At 42.5% G+C, this 16,189-nt stretch overlaps 1 protein-coding gene across 23 annotated transcripts in view; it reads right to left on the bottom strand.

Annotated features, from left to right (window-relative positions):
- Positions 1 to 16,189, bottom strand: part of PTPRT (protein tyrosine phosphatase receptor type T) — a 1,155,226-nt gene that overhangs the window by 614,784 nt on the left and 524,253 nt on the right. For all 23 annotated transcript variants that reach the window (XM_086331749.1, XM_086331754.1, XM_086331755.1 and 20 more), the window contains exon 7: positions 6,177 to 6,470. In XM_086331749.1, the coding sequence (XP_086187875.1) occupies positions 6,177 to 6,470 (294 nt within the window). The remainder of the gene's footprint in view (positions 1 to 6,176; positions 6,471 to 16,189) is intronic.

The raw sequence follows: 16,189 nt of genomic DNA, 5'->3' as shown, positions 1-16,189 counted from the left end.
ACAGAACTATAAAGTGACAATTCCCATTCCCATCAACAGGTACCATTGCAGCCCCTTCAGGGTACTGAATCCACTCAAAAGACCCCAGAAGACCTGCACAGCCACTCACCAGAGCTTCTGCAGGAATCCACTGCTGAGAAAGTACAGAGAACAGCAACTAGAGAAATCCCTTCCAGCAGAGTCCATCATGCTACAGTGAGGAAATCTTCTCAGGCCTGAGATTATCTCTAAATATTTGAATATTCGTTAAAAGGGGCTTCTCTACCCTGGGTTCTCTGCTAGGCAGATGAACTGTCTCACTGAAGCTCCATAACAAAATAGTCCAAGTATCATCTCTTGCAAATAGATGAAAAGAAACTAAGGCACCGACAGAAATAATTCACCCGTGCTCATCCAGCTGGCAAGTGCCAGCCTGAAATCAAAATCAGAACCTTTTTAGCTCTAAAGCCCCTATTCTTTTCACTAAATTCTAATGCTACTCTCACTTCATTGAGTCCAGCAATTGGAATTTCTCTTTTTTATCCCCTTGGAGAAAAGAGAGAGGGAGACACATATCATTTCAAGTAGAAACCCATAAATATGTAAATAAAATATAATGTGCAATCAACCCTCCGGTGGAGGTAACAGGCAGAGAGCCCTCCAAATCAGCAGCTCGTCTCATACAGTCATGTGTCTGGCTGTATCAAGTTGCTTTTCACTTAGCCTGAACTCTCTGAGACCATGGTGAAGTGGATTCCCAGGAAAGGGCCCCTTGATTTCCGAGAGTAAGCAATCTCGGGGGATGTGTGATCACTTGGCTTGCTGGGTGGTTGATGTGTGATTCCATAACTCTGATGTGAAGAGAGCTGCCCAGGGTCTGGTTCAAGAAGGGCTTTGAGGGGAAAGCGATTTCTGGAGCACAAGAGAGACAACTTTAGGTTGCTGAAGACCTATTTTTGAGATAAGGGGGAAAATGCCACCTGAGAATAAGATCCGGATCTGTGAGTGAGTGTTGTGTGGAGGCAGATTTGGGTAAAAATGAGGGACAGTCTCTTCCATGTGATGCTGGGGGATGATTTTAAGACATCAACAGGCAAGTGCTCAGGCCACTAACAGTGGTACCTGCAGAAAAGATGCAGGGCCCGTCTGGATCAGTTTGATCTGTGCACCTCTCATTTTCTCACCTACCTTCCCACTTATTGACCTTGGGCCCCATTCTCAATGCCAATGCCCGTGATTCTCCATGAGCACTCAAGACAGTTGATGACAACAGCCTGACTACTGTCCCTACTCTTTCAATCTAATGGATGCTCTCTGCTCCTACGTAGGATCCCATCCAGAGTTTAACAATAACCAGGCTAACACTGGGTACTGGATAATAGTAACTACCCCGGATTCCCAGCAGTAGCCTGGTCTTCCATGGAAGAACATGAGCATCTCATCAGAGATGGCATTCAAGGTGAGGCTGATATGGACAAGAGAGAGCCCTTCTGGGGCCCAACTCCTATTACTGGTTATCTGCTGTTGTGGATGTGCCAGAGGAAACCACCTGCTATTCTAGACCAGAAAAACCTCCCAGAGTCCAGGCTACAACATACATTATGTTCCGAAATGGTATTTCCCATGGGATGATGAAACAGCATCATGGGGGATGACCTACCCTTCCAAACACCAGTCAACCCAGAGAAGTGGACAAGTAAGGTTTTCTGTCTTGATATCATGATTCATAATCATGACACCCATAATAATAATGGCCACAAATAATGACGTGTTTCATTACAGGCATCTGACGAGCCTTTTGAGCTTTTCAGAGCACTTTGATGTACATTATCGTCTTTGCTCCCCAGGCCTGTATCTCAGAAAAGACGGTGAATGAGTAAACTGAGCAAAAGGAACAAAATGACAACGAAAAAATAACTGAATGAGGCATCTCAAGAGAACAGCATGAAGAAAGAGAATTAAATTGCTTTCCTTGGTACAAAGAAGTCCTTTTGGCTTTGAAATGCAGGTGCAATGAGGTAGTTCTCATGGAAGAAGAGGGAAGCGGCTGGTCCTCTGAGCTCCAGACTGACATCTGGCATCACCTGCTCACAGCGTCACCTTAAACACAACACAGCCAAACCTGGGCTGGCTTTCTTGACCCTAAACCATCTTTTGTGCTTTCCACCTCAGAAAACAGCTCCATCGCTCATTTCCCAGGCATCTGAGTCTTGGAGTGCCACCTGTGGCTCTCTAATCCTTCCGTTCCCATATTTCTGTAGGATAAATCTACGCAGGCTCCAGTTTAATGGCTAACTCTCACCTTAAGGATTGGAATCTGCTCCCAGTGCATCCAAGAATCTACCTAGTGACCTGGCAAACCTGGCGGAACCAGAATACACCACTACCTGCCCTTGCTGAATTGGGTCCCTGGCATCTTCTCGATACCTGAGCTTGTGGCTTCCAGTTGCGAGCCGCTGCCTCTAGTAGCTAGCACTGAGTTTGGCACATGGAAGGGATTCAGTAGACATGTGATGAGCAAGACTATAGCGGCTGTGCATGGTGGTCATTCATGCTCAGCTTGTCTCCATTGTTACCAGTCTCTTTATTACTCAGTCTCACCCACATGTGCAGAGGAACCTCCATCCAACCATCTGATGGGCAGTTCCTTAGGTCAAGAGATTTAGCTATAAGAACATAATTGATCTGTAAGTTTTGTCTGATGATTCTGTGCTTCAGTATTTGTCCATCTACCTCTGAGAATTGCCTCAAGGATCAAACAATACGATGGCTGTACTACCAAAGTGGTATCTGAGTGTGTCACTATATCAGTGGTTCTTAAATGTGGGCGTGCAACAGCACCACTCAAAGAGCTCCTTACAGTGCAGATTTCTGGGCTCCAGCCCCAGAATTTCTGATTCACTAGGTCAAAGGACATGGCCTGAGAATTTGCATTCCTAACAAGTCCCCTGGCAATGCCAATGATGTGGGTCCGGGGACAAAACTTTGAAAACCACTACTCTAGATCAATGTAACAGCATTGCTCTTTCCACATCAAACTTGTTTTTCTCCACAAAGTTTGCTATTTCGATACCAGACTTTATGTTTTACCCTTTCTGCTATTTTGTTTGAATCTTAACCCAGTCTGCAAATTCCTCTGGGTAGAAATTATACCTTCCACACTCCACATTCTCTCATTTTCTGTTTTGTAAAATAATGAGTACATTTCCAGTGTGATTAATAATAGAAGAGAGAAAGGGAGGAAAAAAGCTCAGACTACCAACCCCAATAAGCAGTCCTACAAATGGCTATCAGCCCTAGAATTCTTTTAAAAATTAATTATGAGGCAAAGAACATTCTACTAGCAGCAGCAATTGTGAAAAAGAAGATTACCTTTTTGATGACACATTTTGTAAGACGTGGGTTATTCAAGATTTTAGGCATAACTTACTTAAACACCAACATTTTTGAAATATAAAACCACAAACAGTGTTTTCAACTCATAATTTTTATAGTGATAGTCAGACAATTGTGTTTTCAACATGTAAAATCCATTACACAGCCGTGGCAACAGTTTGCAATAGATTGTAAATTTTTATTGAGATGATCATCTTGCAATTGAATTTCAAAATGTATTATATGATCATCAGCAAATAAGTCCACGGGGGCTGCTAAAGTACTCTGAATATCATTTATAAAGATCAAAACCTCTGGAAACCCTGTGGAAAGAGAAAAGTCTCATTGGCAGGAGCAAATCAATTATTTTTATGGATGAATACTGAATTGCAAAGCTGAGATAAGGCATTACCTGGTTTAATAACATATCCTTATGTCTTTTTTAAGTAGTAAGTTTTATAATCAGGTTTCAATGAAGAATTCTACCAACGATTGGTTTTTGAAACCAATCAAGAAAATGGCGTCTCCACTCATCATGGTGGTTCAATAACACTCAAAGGAATATTCCCAAGCAATAGAAATACTCACCAACTTTGGGTTACGTGCTTTACCAAGAGGCACTGCTGCTGCTGCTCAATTGCTTCAGCCACATTGGACTCTTTGCAGCGCTATGAACTGTAGCCTGCCAGGCTCCTCTGTCCATGGGATCTTCCAGGCAAGAATACTGGAGCGGGTTGCCATACCCTTCTCCAGGGGACCAAGAGGCACTAAAGTGGTTACAGTCAATTCTACTATAACACTTGTTTCCAAAATGCAAATGTTCTCCAACATGATTGACACATTAGGGAACAATGTGAGTATAACATGAATTTCACATTGGCTATGTGTGATGCTTCACACAGAAACACTAGTAGAGCAGAAAACTGCTCTCAGCTGGACTGAACCACGTAGGAACACACCAGACCCACCTGCCTCTAGTATCTCCCTGCTCCCTCTGTTCACTGTGTGTGTTACAAGCCATGTTGATCCACACGTGGATCAACTCACCACCACTTTCAGACAGTCCTCCTCCACCACCTTCCAGTAGCTCATGGACTGTGGCCTTTCTGACACCCACTTCCACAAGCAAACTTCAGGATGTTTCAAAGTAATGCCCCATTTGTATCACAGCTGTACGACTGTACACATGTATACAGATCAACATGTGTAAGTACAGCTGTGCCATTTTTACTAGGTTGCTCTCTTATGGGTCTGTCACTAATGAAAGATGTGACTCTGTCCCACTTTTCTCCATGAACCTGGAAGCTTTTATTGTGTAACTTTGAACAGTGCAGTGATTTTTAGGCACACATTATGTTTTACTATAGCCTAACTGTTTTATTTTTCTTTTTGTTCCATGGAAATGACTGTTCTGATGGGTCCTTCACTCCCCACCCAGAAGGCAGAAGGGATTCTTTCCCCTTCAGAGGTCAATGGCTCATGTTGCCACGTCACTGGTCACTGGAGCACCTCCAGCCCTATATACCAAACTGATGGCACACAGCTCTCTCTATGTATTTACCAATGTGTGACCAATGATCAGCGGCATTTGAGTCAGAAAACCTTAGTGCAAACCCTGAGTGTGCTCCTGGCTAATTCTATGACTTTGGATAAAACGTTTAAAAATGTTGTCTCAATTCTTTCATTTATATATGAGATAAAAGTACTTACATCGAATGGTTACTTAAAAATAAAATAAATAATGTGATTTGCAAAAACAAAAACAAAAAAATCCCACATTAACACTAAGTCCTTTTAATTTCTTGAGTTGCATTCGAAGTCAGACATCTAAGGGTACAAATCAGGGGTATAATCCTAGCTAGCTCCCCTTATTAGTAACATCACAGAAGCCTAGATTCTTGGGGATACAGTTGGATACAAAGAACCCCCTCAGACACAGTTCTAGTCAGCAAACTCTTTAGCATCACCAGGAACTTCAGACAAACTGTCAGAGCCTGGCTGAAGGAAACATTGAGCCAGGAGCCTGTAGGGATTTAGAATTCAGAGGACCTCTGGACAGACCATCCCAACCCAGACTCCTAGTAGAGTCTAGCCCCCAAGGGACACAGAGGCAGGAGGCTCTGAGGGATGAAAGCATTTTCAGAATCCACTGAGAGATGCTTTCAGAGCCAGAAGGCACCAGGAGCACCTCAGAGGCTGAACTAGGACTAGGAGCTCTCAAGGACATCATTAAAACCAAGAGCTCACTCGGGTCACAAGCCCAGCCCAGGGAGAAAACTAAAATCAGAAAGACACAGGATATGCAAGATGAATCAGAAGCACTCAGAGACATATACCATGTGAAGCCTCAGGTCACATAGTCAGAGCCAGGAGCCTCCAGAGATACAACCGGAGCTGGACCCTTCAGGGACACAGCCAGGAGCCCTCAAAGAAACAAGATCAGGACCCCTCAAAGACTCAGAACCAAGAGTCCTCAGAGGTGCTGTCAGCAGTAGGAAGCCTCACATACTCCAAAGGTCCCAGGAGTATTTGGGGAGAAAGAACGAGTGTCCCAGGAAATACTGTCCGATCCAGGAAACTCTCCAGGACTAGAGAGGCTAAACTAGAGCCAGAGTTAGGTGATTCTTAGACTCACAGAGGAAGCCAGGAGGGCCCCAGAGATGCCTCCAGAACCTCAAAGGCAAGACCAAATACTGCTTATTACCCCAACAGGATGCACACTCATATTAAAGAAGTTGAGGAATGACTGTCACAACTTCAAGAGGAGAATCACTCACAGCAACTGCACAACATCTCAAAACAGTCAGGAAGAAGGGTCCTACCTGCACACTTGGTTCTGGTGGTGAGGGGAGGCCCTGGTGGTCCCGTGCCCCCTTCCCCTGGTCGTGTGAGCAACACTCGGATCTCATACTCCACATCGGGGTCCAGATGCCACAGCTTATAGTTGGGAGAGTCGACGATGTGGGTCTCCGCCCAGGTGCCTGTGGTCGTGCGGTACTCCACCTCCTTCAGGATGATGGGGCCATCTCCAATGATGGAGTTGGCATTTGGCTTGATCCACAGGTAGGTGGCCCCCACGGCCAGCAGCTCCGGAGGGGCGATGGGCGTGGGAGGCTCTGAAAGACAGGAATCAGCAAAGGATGTCAGACCCAAATGGTTTACAGAATAGACTTCAAACGTGAGGACAAAGGGCAGAATTCCATACAGCCATAGAAAATAGCCTAAAATCAATTAATTTAATTAACTAATTGTATGTAAATACCTGAATCAATGTTTCTTCAGTAACTTTATTCAATCTTCCCTGGTGGCTCAGATGATAAAGAATCTGCCAGCAATGCAGGAGACCCAGGTTTGATCCCTGGGTTGGAGAAGAGAATGGCAACCCACTCCAGTATTTCTGCCTGGAGAACTCCATGGACAGAGGAGACTGGTGAGCTACAGTCTATGGGCTCACAAAAAGTCAGACACAACTGAACGACTAACACTTTCATCAAAACACCTTCATTTAAAGAAAGGAAATAGAGAAGGTCATTGTGAGGAAAAGATTTTTCCTGAACACAGCGAAGCTGCCTGGGTTAATATTCTGTTTTCTATCCTCAAATGAGAACCAGCCTTTACTAAGTCAGAGTTTGGTTCAAAACCCATGGGAGTCAGGGGTTTACAAACACTTCTTTTATAGGAACACACAGATTGTTAGTGGATGATCTGTGGAATGGTGGTAGGAGCTGAATTAGCAAAAGGATGATGGCATAATGGGGGTTCAGTTTCTTCCACAACTCTAATAACTTCCTCCACAGAGAGAGGGTCATGATCACAGTGATGCCAGTGGGAAATCAGGGGTCAAGGGAAAAGCCGGGCTGAGCTATTTTGGATCTCCTATGTGTTGCCACCTCTCTTCTACTGAGTTCTATAACTTCAGCTAAATAGACTAGAATTTCAACAGGCACTAACGGTGGCCTCTCCCTGGCAATTTTTAGCTCGCTGGCAAAGCTGCAGAAATTAACAATTGCTTTATACTTATTTACCAGAAAGTTTCACTTGCATTATTAGTGCCATTCTTGGGATATTAGCACTTCCATTTTGATGGATTAAAAACCTGAGAACCCAAGTGATCATATCACTTAACAAAGAGAGTGGAGCAGGTAAGGCAAAAGGGAACCCACATCAGCTTGCCTTCCAACACCAGCTCTCCCTTTGGAAGGCTGTTTATCTCTTGATACCCATTGTCTACAAATCAGTGTGGGTATATTTATTTTTATTTGTAGCAAAAATCAGCAGTGGAACAACAATAAAGAAGAGATTAGAAAGAGAAAATAATCCCCCTTCCTTACCACCCAATATAATTGCCATTTTTATATCTTCATGTTCCATTCCAATTTCTATTCATATACTTAAATCATTTTTGTGTGTAGTTACAGTAACACATAGAATCAAAGAAGATTTTCTTTTCTTCCCTCATTTATTACAACCAAAGGACTTTGCTTATATACAATGTGGATTTTAACATCACTGTCTTTAGTAGTGATAGGACAGTACATCAGGTAATTACAATAATTATGCTCTGATTACGGGGCACATGAGTAGTTTCAAGTTTTGCAAAGGTAAATAATGCTGCAACAAACATCTTTGTGCAAATGATTCCAGTCCTTCTTGTCTTATATTTTCTTAGGACCAACTTTTAGGAAGTGGGTTATGTATCCAAGGGTATGAATAAGTTAGTAATTCTTGGTGTAGAACTAGGAAGTAAGGGTGGGGAAGGCATTTGGGATGCAGTACACCAAAGCTACGTTCAAGAACTTTTGGAGGGCCTCTGGGCTACTAAGGCAGGTATCAGTTTCAGTTTGGAACTCAAGTGGGAGCTTTGGGAAGAGAGGTCCCATTCAGTGTTTTCTAATTAATTATCTAGCAACAAAAATTCTCCAGAAAAAGAACAATCACTATGAAGCAAAGATGGACAATATTTTCTCAGTATGACTTGAAGCAGATCTTCAGGGACAAGTTCAAATTGCTACTATTATAACCTGCCATTTGGTCAGAGGAGGAAATTAAGCAGATTAGTCCAGCTAGATGCTTTTCTTTACAAACCCATGGAGGTTATTACTCAATGCCTTGTTATCTCAAAGGTGTTTGCAAATTGATTTTTGGATAATTTGTTCCAGGTAGAGAAGTTAAGTTGGCAAGCACATAATTTCTGGGCTCATCCTTTGTGCATTTTAAATATATAGACCCTTTGATCACCATTATCTACTCTCCAGAGTTCCCATCAGTCTCCAATGAGGCCCCAAAGGTGATATTTTTGTAGCTCTGTGATGACTCTGCCCAATTCCTTAGTAAAATTATTCACATACAGGCCCTGGACAGAATTAAGACCAGCAGACTTCAATACTTTAAGGCTTGAACAAGTGGTTACAATAAGTTCTCTTCCATGGACTTTCCACCCTAGTTTCTACTCTCCTGCTTTAGGCATTAGCAGTAAATTGCTGACCATCAGAAAGAAAATCAAGTATCAGTCTCTCCAAATGCTTAGTCTCTTTTCATGTATTTCTGATGGTAGGTGCAAGTATAGTAACAAACATTCCCTCAAGGATATAAATGTGTCCATCTCAAATGTCACACTAGTGTTCATGTCCATATGCAGGCTTGTCCTTCCCTGTGATCACTCAAGAATATATCACAAACTACATCCCAGTGTTTCCTGTACCTGATCCCAAGAAGCCATCAGATTGTTCTTTTGTTCTTTTGGTTTTTATTAATTTATTGATTTATAATTGGCATTCTTTAGAAGGCACATGAACTCGTGGATCAAAGAGAAAAAAAGGGAGGAATGATTTTTTTTTTTTTTTGGTAGGTACTTGCCTTTTTAAATAATGCACAGAAAGATTGTGCTTATTTCAGTTTTCCTCTCTGAGATGAGCTATTCAGCCAGACACGGCAAGAATTCTATGAAGCCATCCAGTTCAACCACCAGAGTCAGCAGAAAGGAAACCAAGAACTAGGAAGAGCCCATGAAGCTAGAAGAAGGTGTAGACAGCTTGAGAACTCAGGGCCCAGGTAGCATTTCTGCCTACGGTTTTCTCCTCCTATACTGGAGATGCTGAAGCAGATAACCAGAAAGATCATTAAAAGAAGTCTATACGAGTCGTCTTTAACTTTGGTGGATATGCAGGATGCTATGGAAATGTGAGAAATTCTAGACTCTTCTCCTCAGGAAAATGTACATAAGCATACTACCTAGAGTTTTGTACATCATTTCAGGAATTCATGAACCTTTTTGAAGACCTTGCATGAATTCTTAAAGATTCTATGCTGAGAATAAAAGAAATCCACAGAGATTCTCCTGACAGCCCACATGCCCCCAAGAGCTGACACTTCTCAGGGACCCTGAAGCCACCCTTTGTTGCAGGAGCTAAAGCCTGGGAGCACTACCATGTAAGAAAATGGAACTTGATGTAGGGGTCACAGATCTAGTGCTTCCAGGCTCCCAAATATATGGTGAATATAAATATGCTAAGATTTACACCAGACCAAGCACAGCAAATGTCTAGGTTCCCATGACTATGACCCACCCAACACATTCATAGATTCAACAGTTGGGCTAAAATATTTAAAGGAAAAAAACATGACTCTGCCCACTTAATGTTATATGTAGAAATCTTCCACAGAGGCTGTCTTAGGTGTTTGGGCTGCTATAACAAAATGCCACAGATTGGGTGGCTTAAACCACATTTATGTCCCACAGTTCTGGAGGCCGAGAAGTCCAAGATCAAGGTGCCAGCAGATTCAGTGTCCATGAGGCCTCTGTTATTGGTGTTTTCATGAGTCTTTTCACATATGAAATGACTAATACCTCTCTATACCTGGCCCCTCACCATCAACTGTGCAAAGCCAGGAGGAAGTGTTTGACATTTGATGGTACTCCTTGCTGACAAAGGTTGGAACAAAATCAAGAGGGAGGGAGCCTGGTTTTCAGGAAGATGAGATCTGGGTTGGGAGATGGTACCGACCTCCCTCCAACCAGGAATCAAAGAACTTTGAGAACAGGAACCCTAGGAGCCATCATCCCTGAGGCCTGGGCAGCAATTGCCCCCGACCGGTCAAGGCTCTCCTTCAACAGGTAGGTGGTGAAGTGACCCCTTAATGCAATTCTGCTTCATCCTCAGGCAGCAATCTCCAGACCAATTCTGTCTTTCTCTTTCCTGCTGTGAGCACTTGTAACAGTTTGACTCCCCAGAAATTCCTACAGAAAGCAAAAGTGCTTCAAATAGCTGGAGAGCAAGTTTGTGCTTGTGTATTGTCTGATCCAGACAGAAATCAAATATTTTGAGAAAAACTGAATGCTACTAAGATTGAAGTGAGCTCTTAGGTATGTTTAAGGTGAACATAAACTGCTTTCTGACACTATCACCCTCTGCCTCCCTCCTGATCACCTTTCTATTTGCACAGCATTTACTGAAGCATATGAGAAGCATTCCACAGGAACGCCCAAGTCTGCCCCACCCGCCAACATGCCACATGTACCCGGAGACTATTTTTTAATCACTGCCATATCCACACTTGCACACATGCCGTTTTTCCCAACTAGAATATTGTTTCTTTTGCTTTGAACCAAACCATGCCCATTTTTCTTTTCAATTCTGCTTCATAACGCCTCAGTCGTATAGACCGCAAGGCTAGGCACACAGTAGATATTAAAAAGCTTCATGCTGGCTAGCTTTTCTACCAATCAGCATGCAAGGCTCTTATATCAAATACAGCACGGAAGATTGAAGAGGAGAAGAAAATCTAGTTTGGGGCCAGGGCCTGAGTCTTTGTCCTCCACGTCTAGTTAGCTGTGTGACCCTGGACACACCACCCAGTCTTGGGGGTTCTCAATATTTTCATCTTTAGCACGAAAGATGGTTCAAAGTATAAAAATATCTGAATTTTTTCCCAAGGACCATAGGGTTCTATGTGAATATGTTTACCGACTCTACCCTGACTATGTTGCCAGCAGTAGACTGCACCACCTCATGCATCTCTGGCCCATGAGGTCCCCAAGTAGAAAGCAGAATAAGTAGATATAGCATCCAATCTAGCAGTAGATGTCAACTAGAATTAGTCTTTGTGTCTAACCTTAACTTATGGCCAATGTGTGATAAATATTTAATGACTTGTTTAAATGGACAGAGAAAATATTGGATAAGTTTTCCCAAAATAAGAGGTTGGGGTGGCAAGACAAAGAGAAAGAAAGAGAGTGTTATAGAGAACAGTGGATGGGCATCCAAGCTAAGAACTGAATACGTCTGGGAGAAGACATCAAATGCCTGGAACAGAACAATAATCAAAGACGTAGCTAAAGAAAAAATTTTTGAACTAAATGAAAGTCTGAATTTGCAGACTACGAAGAGCACAGCGGGTTGTAGGAATAATCAATGATGAGACTCAAACTTAAGAACATACTGGCAATATTTTGAAATACCAGACTAAAGAAAAAGTCCCACAAGCATCTAGACAAAAATAGATCTTCATCAATGCAAAACAAAAAGACTGAAAAATCAGTTCCCGTACTTCATCATTTCAGTTTGAAACACAGGAATATAAGAGAAGGTGATAATAGCAATAGTAACTGCAAACGACAGCAGCGGCAGCTAACAAATGATGCACCGTTTTGATGAACCGGTCACTGCTTTAGTGCCTTAAAGTATTAACTCATTTAATCTTCACAGCAACTCTAGGGATAGATAATATTATGATTCACACTTTTCTGAGCAGAAGAAAGAGATGCAGATTAAGTAACGTGCCCAACATCAAACGGTTAGTAATCTAAAGAACCAGGATTGCAGCCAAGAAGTCGTACTGAGGGGGTCTGCATGCCACTCACAACAGTATAATACACACAAGATTTTAAGAGGATATTTCATATCTCAAGATGTTTATAGACAACTAAGTTGTGGTACATTGGCAAAGCCAATAGATAGACAAGTTTAGATTCTGAAAAATGCAGGAAGATGTACTATCTATATAACTTGATGATAGATCCCAGTCCACACTGGGGTGAACTGAAATCATGAGCTCTGAGATGGAGAAACTGGGACAGTAAAAGGATCAGTCTCATGGGATGATTACTAACGCAAGACTCTTGTTTCTCAGGTAAGAGTCTAGAAGGGAATCCCTGCCTCATGCCAGGCCAAACCAAGATAAAACCCAAAGTTTTAAAAAAGACAGAAATCCCAATGGCATTTAGATTGTGCTTAAATGTAAGCAATTGCACGGTGAATGGTTAACCCTTACTCTGGCAATTATTCTGAAACTGGACATGAAAAATTTCCATGGAACAGTTTCTCCTTAGATAAGACTCTCCAAAGGTACAAAAGCCCAATTTTAACTAAATTAAAGGAAAACAAACAAACAAAAAAATCCCACCGACACGCCTATTAAAATGTCTAGGTAGAAATACACCAAATGTTGGTTTTTCCTTAGGATTGTGGGGAAATGAGTACTGTTTTCTTTTTCGTGTGTCTCTGCAAATGTCCTCTAATAAACCTGAACTGGGTGTTTATTCCAAAGATAAGCATATTAAATAAGTGTTCTTAAATGTTGAACTTCTCTAACCAGTGGGACCTCTGTTGGGATTCTGTGCTCTCCACCACCAGGAGTATTTAACAGTCAGTCTCCCCTCTCATCTGCCCAGACGACAGGTAACAAGAATCAAGAACCACATCCGTGTCCCTTTGCCAAGCCAGTTCTTCCCCCATAGCTCCTAATAAGGAGAAATCATGGCTGCTTTCGGCATGGCTCAGACACCTACACTATAAGTTGAGACTTCACTTCTGAAAGTCCCCTAATCATCAGATCAGATCAGATCAGTCGCTCAGTCGTGTCCGACTCTTTGCGACCCCATGAATCGCAGCATGCCAGGCCTCCCTGTCCATCACCAACTCCCGGAGTTCACTGAGACTCACGTCCATCAAGTCAGTGATGCCATCCAGCCATCTCATTCTCCATCTTCCCCTTCTCCTCCTGCCCCCAACCCCTAATCATAGCAACTAATATTTTACAATGCTCTACCTGTTTCCTCATTCATTTTCCTCTGGTGCCCCACAAAGCACACATCTTACACGTGAGGAGACCAAGGCTCAGCTACTTTAGATAACCTTCCTCCTCTAACACAGTGAATGAGCAGAACTATGTGCAAACCCAGGCCTTTCCAAAGCCTGCCCCCTGTCCTCAATGCTGCACCAACCCTCTTTGTGCTGTAAGTGTTAATATAAAAAGCGTGCTTATATTTCAGATCCACAGCCTGTGAGTTCAGCAGAGTAAAAGTGAGCACTTAGGATCCACTGTGTGCCAGGCACCGTGCTAAGAACTTTATATGCATCATCTTATTTAATCCTGGCACATTCTTCAGGCAAGGGATAGTAGCAATTCCATTTTATAAACTAATTTTAAAAACCCTAAAGCTTAAGGAGGTTAATGGCTCACAATCACAAGTAAGAAAAGGAACCAAGTTTCAAACCTAGGGAGATCCCAGAGCAGGGCTTGTAATCACTATGTTATACTGTCTATTGCGACCAGGATCCCCACAGTTAAGGAGGATGAAATGATGTATCTTTCAAGGTCATAGAGAAGTGGTTTTGGTGAGAAGAAGCCAGATCTGGTAACTAGCCAGTCAGTACTTTGTTAACCTGGCAGCAATCATAGTCAACTATCTCAGAACCACAGATATGGAAGATACATGGAATGACATTAGCCCTAACTGCCAGATGCAGAAATCCCTAACATGAGCTAAGACTCAGCTTGAAGCTTATCTCCAGAGATAAGGAGCGGAGTCTACGGTGTTCACACAAGTAGTGAAGAGTTTTAACGGTGAGAAAGTACTTTGAAATACAGACCACAGTCTTTCTCCACTTGCTGTCCACCAGAATGTCACACCAGGCTTCCAAGAGCTGGCCTCTCCCAACCTCTCCAGGTTCCCTGACTACTGAGCTCCCCTCACAAGTGATACAGAGGTCGCAGGAGGTGTTTCTGCCCGTGCTGGTCCCTCTGCTGGAACATTCTTCCCTATCATCTCACTTTTCTTGTCTGATTCATGTCAATGGATGGCAAAAACCACCACAATATTGCAAAGTAATTAGCCTCCAATTAAAATAAATATATTAATTTTTTTTAATTTTATTTTATTTTTAAACTTTACATAATTGTATTAGTTTTGCCAAATATCATTAATTTTTTAAGTGAGCTCTCTTTTTTTTTAAAACAAACGAATTTATATATAACACAGAAGTAGACCCACAGACATAGAAAACACACACATGGCTACTAAAGAGGAAGGAGGGATAAATTAAGAGACTGAGGTTAACATAGATGTACTACTATACATAAAATAGATAACCAACAAGGAACTTATGTACAACACAGTGAACTCTACTTAATATTTTGTATTAATAATGACCTATAAGAGAAAAGGATCTGAAAAAGAATACACACACACATAGATACATGTATATAGGGACTTCCCTGGTGGGCCAGCGATTAAGATTTTATGCTTCCAATGCAGGGGGTGTGGGTTTCGATCGCTGGTCAGAGAATTAAGATCCCACATTCCATGTAGTGTGGCCAAAAAGTGAAAAAAATAATAAAATAAAACAAAATGGTATCATATTAAATGATCCATTAAAAAATAATATGTGTGTGTGTATAACTGAATCACTTTGCTGTACATCTGAAACTAATGCATCATTGTAAATTAAGTATAGGTAAATGAAAAATAAAATGCAACAAGTGCTGGTTCTTCAGATAAAAATATGAACTGACTTCTGTGAGAAAAAAGGAAGAATGAGCTGTCCCCTGGGACACCGTCCAGCTGTGTGCTCTGTGCTGCAGGGTGCCTTAGCCCAGGGTCCCAGGAGCAGAGCTGGAGACAAGGATTCTGTGCAGAGACCAACTGGAGGAAAGTACTCAGAAGAAGGTGGACTAGGGAGCCAGGATGTGATTTTGTCTAAAGATTAGGCCATCCTCATCCCAGAGGTGCTCTGGAGCAGAAAATGCACCACTTCACGGCTCCTCACTGAGGCAAGGGGGGCAACCTTTTGTCTCCCTGTGTTATTAATTGGATATGGGCTGTTTAGGGGTGCAGGCATTGCCCCTCAGTCAAGCAACTTCCCTGTAGCCAAGGACAAATCCTGATTTCCTAGGACTTCTGCAGCTAGACACCACAAACTAGGAGGCTTAAAACATGTATAGCCTCCCAGTTCTAGAGCTGAGAAGTCTGACACCAGGGTGTCAAAGGCGACCTGCTCCCTCCAAAGGCTCCAGGGAAGCCTCTCTGGCACTTTGATTCTAGTGTTTGATCTTGATCTTCTTTGGCTTGGAGACGCATCCCTCCAGCTCTGCCTCTGTCTTTACACGGCCTTCCCCCTCTGTCTGTGTCTCTCTGCCCAAATTTCCCTTTTCTGATGAGGTCACTGGACATACTAGGTAAGTGCCTTCCTTCTTTTCCTGTCTCAATTCCCCTCCACTCAACCAGTGTTCCCTTCAAATTCCAAATAAACTATTTGCAAACCCCTGTCTCAGGATATTCTCAGTTTGGAGAAATTCCAGTTAAGATATTATGACAGTTTTATTCCTAGTTTTTAAAGGAATCTCCACACTGTTCTCCACAGTGGTTGTATCAGTTTGCATTCCTACCAACATTGTTGAAGCGGGTTCCCTTTTCTCCACACCCTCTCCAGCATTTATTGTTTGTAGGCTTTGTGATGATGGCTGTTCTGACCGGTGTGAGATAATACCTGACTGTGGTTTTGATTTGCATTTATCTAATAATGATGCTGGGAGGGATTGGGGGCAGGAGGAGAAG

This window comes from Bos grunniens, chromosome 13 (assembly GCF_055505025.1).
Source record: "Bos grunniens cultivar Pamir isolate PY7600 chromosome 13, Bosgru_T2T1.0, whole genome shotgun sequence".
In the NCBI taxonomy this organism is placed as follows: Eukaryota; Metazoa; Chordata; class Mammalia; order Artiodactyla; family Bovidae; genus Bos; species Bos grunniens.
Note: the sequence above shows the minus strand (reverse complement) of the source record. Positions and strands in the feature narration are given on the sequence as shown.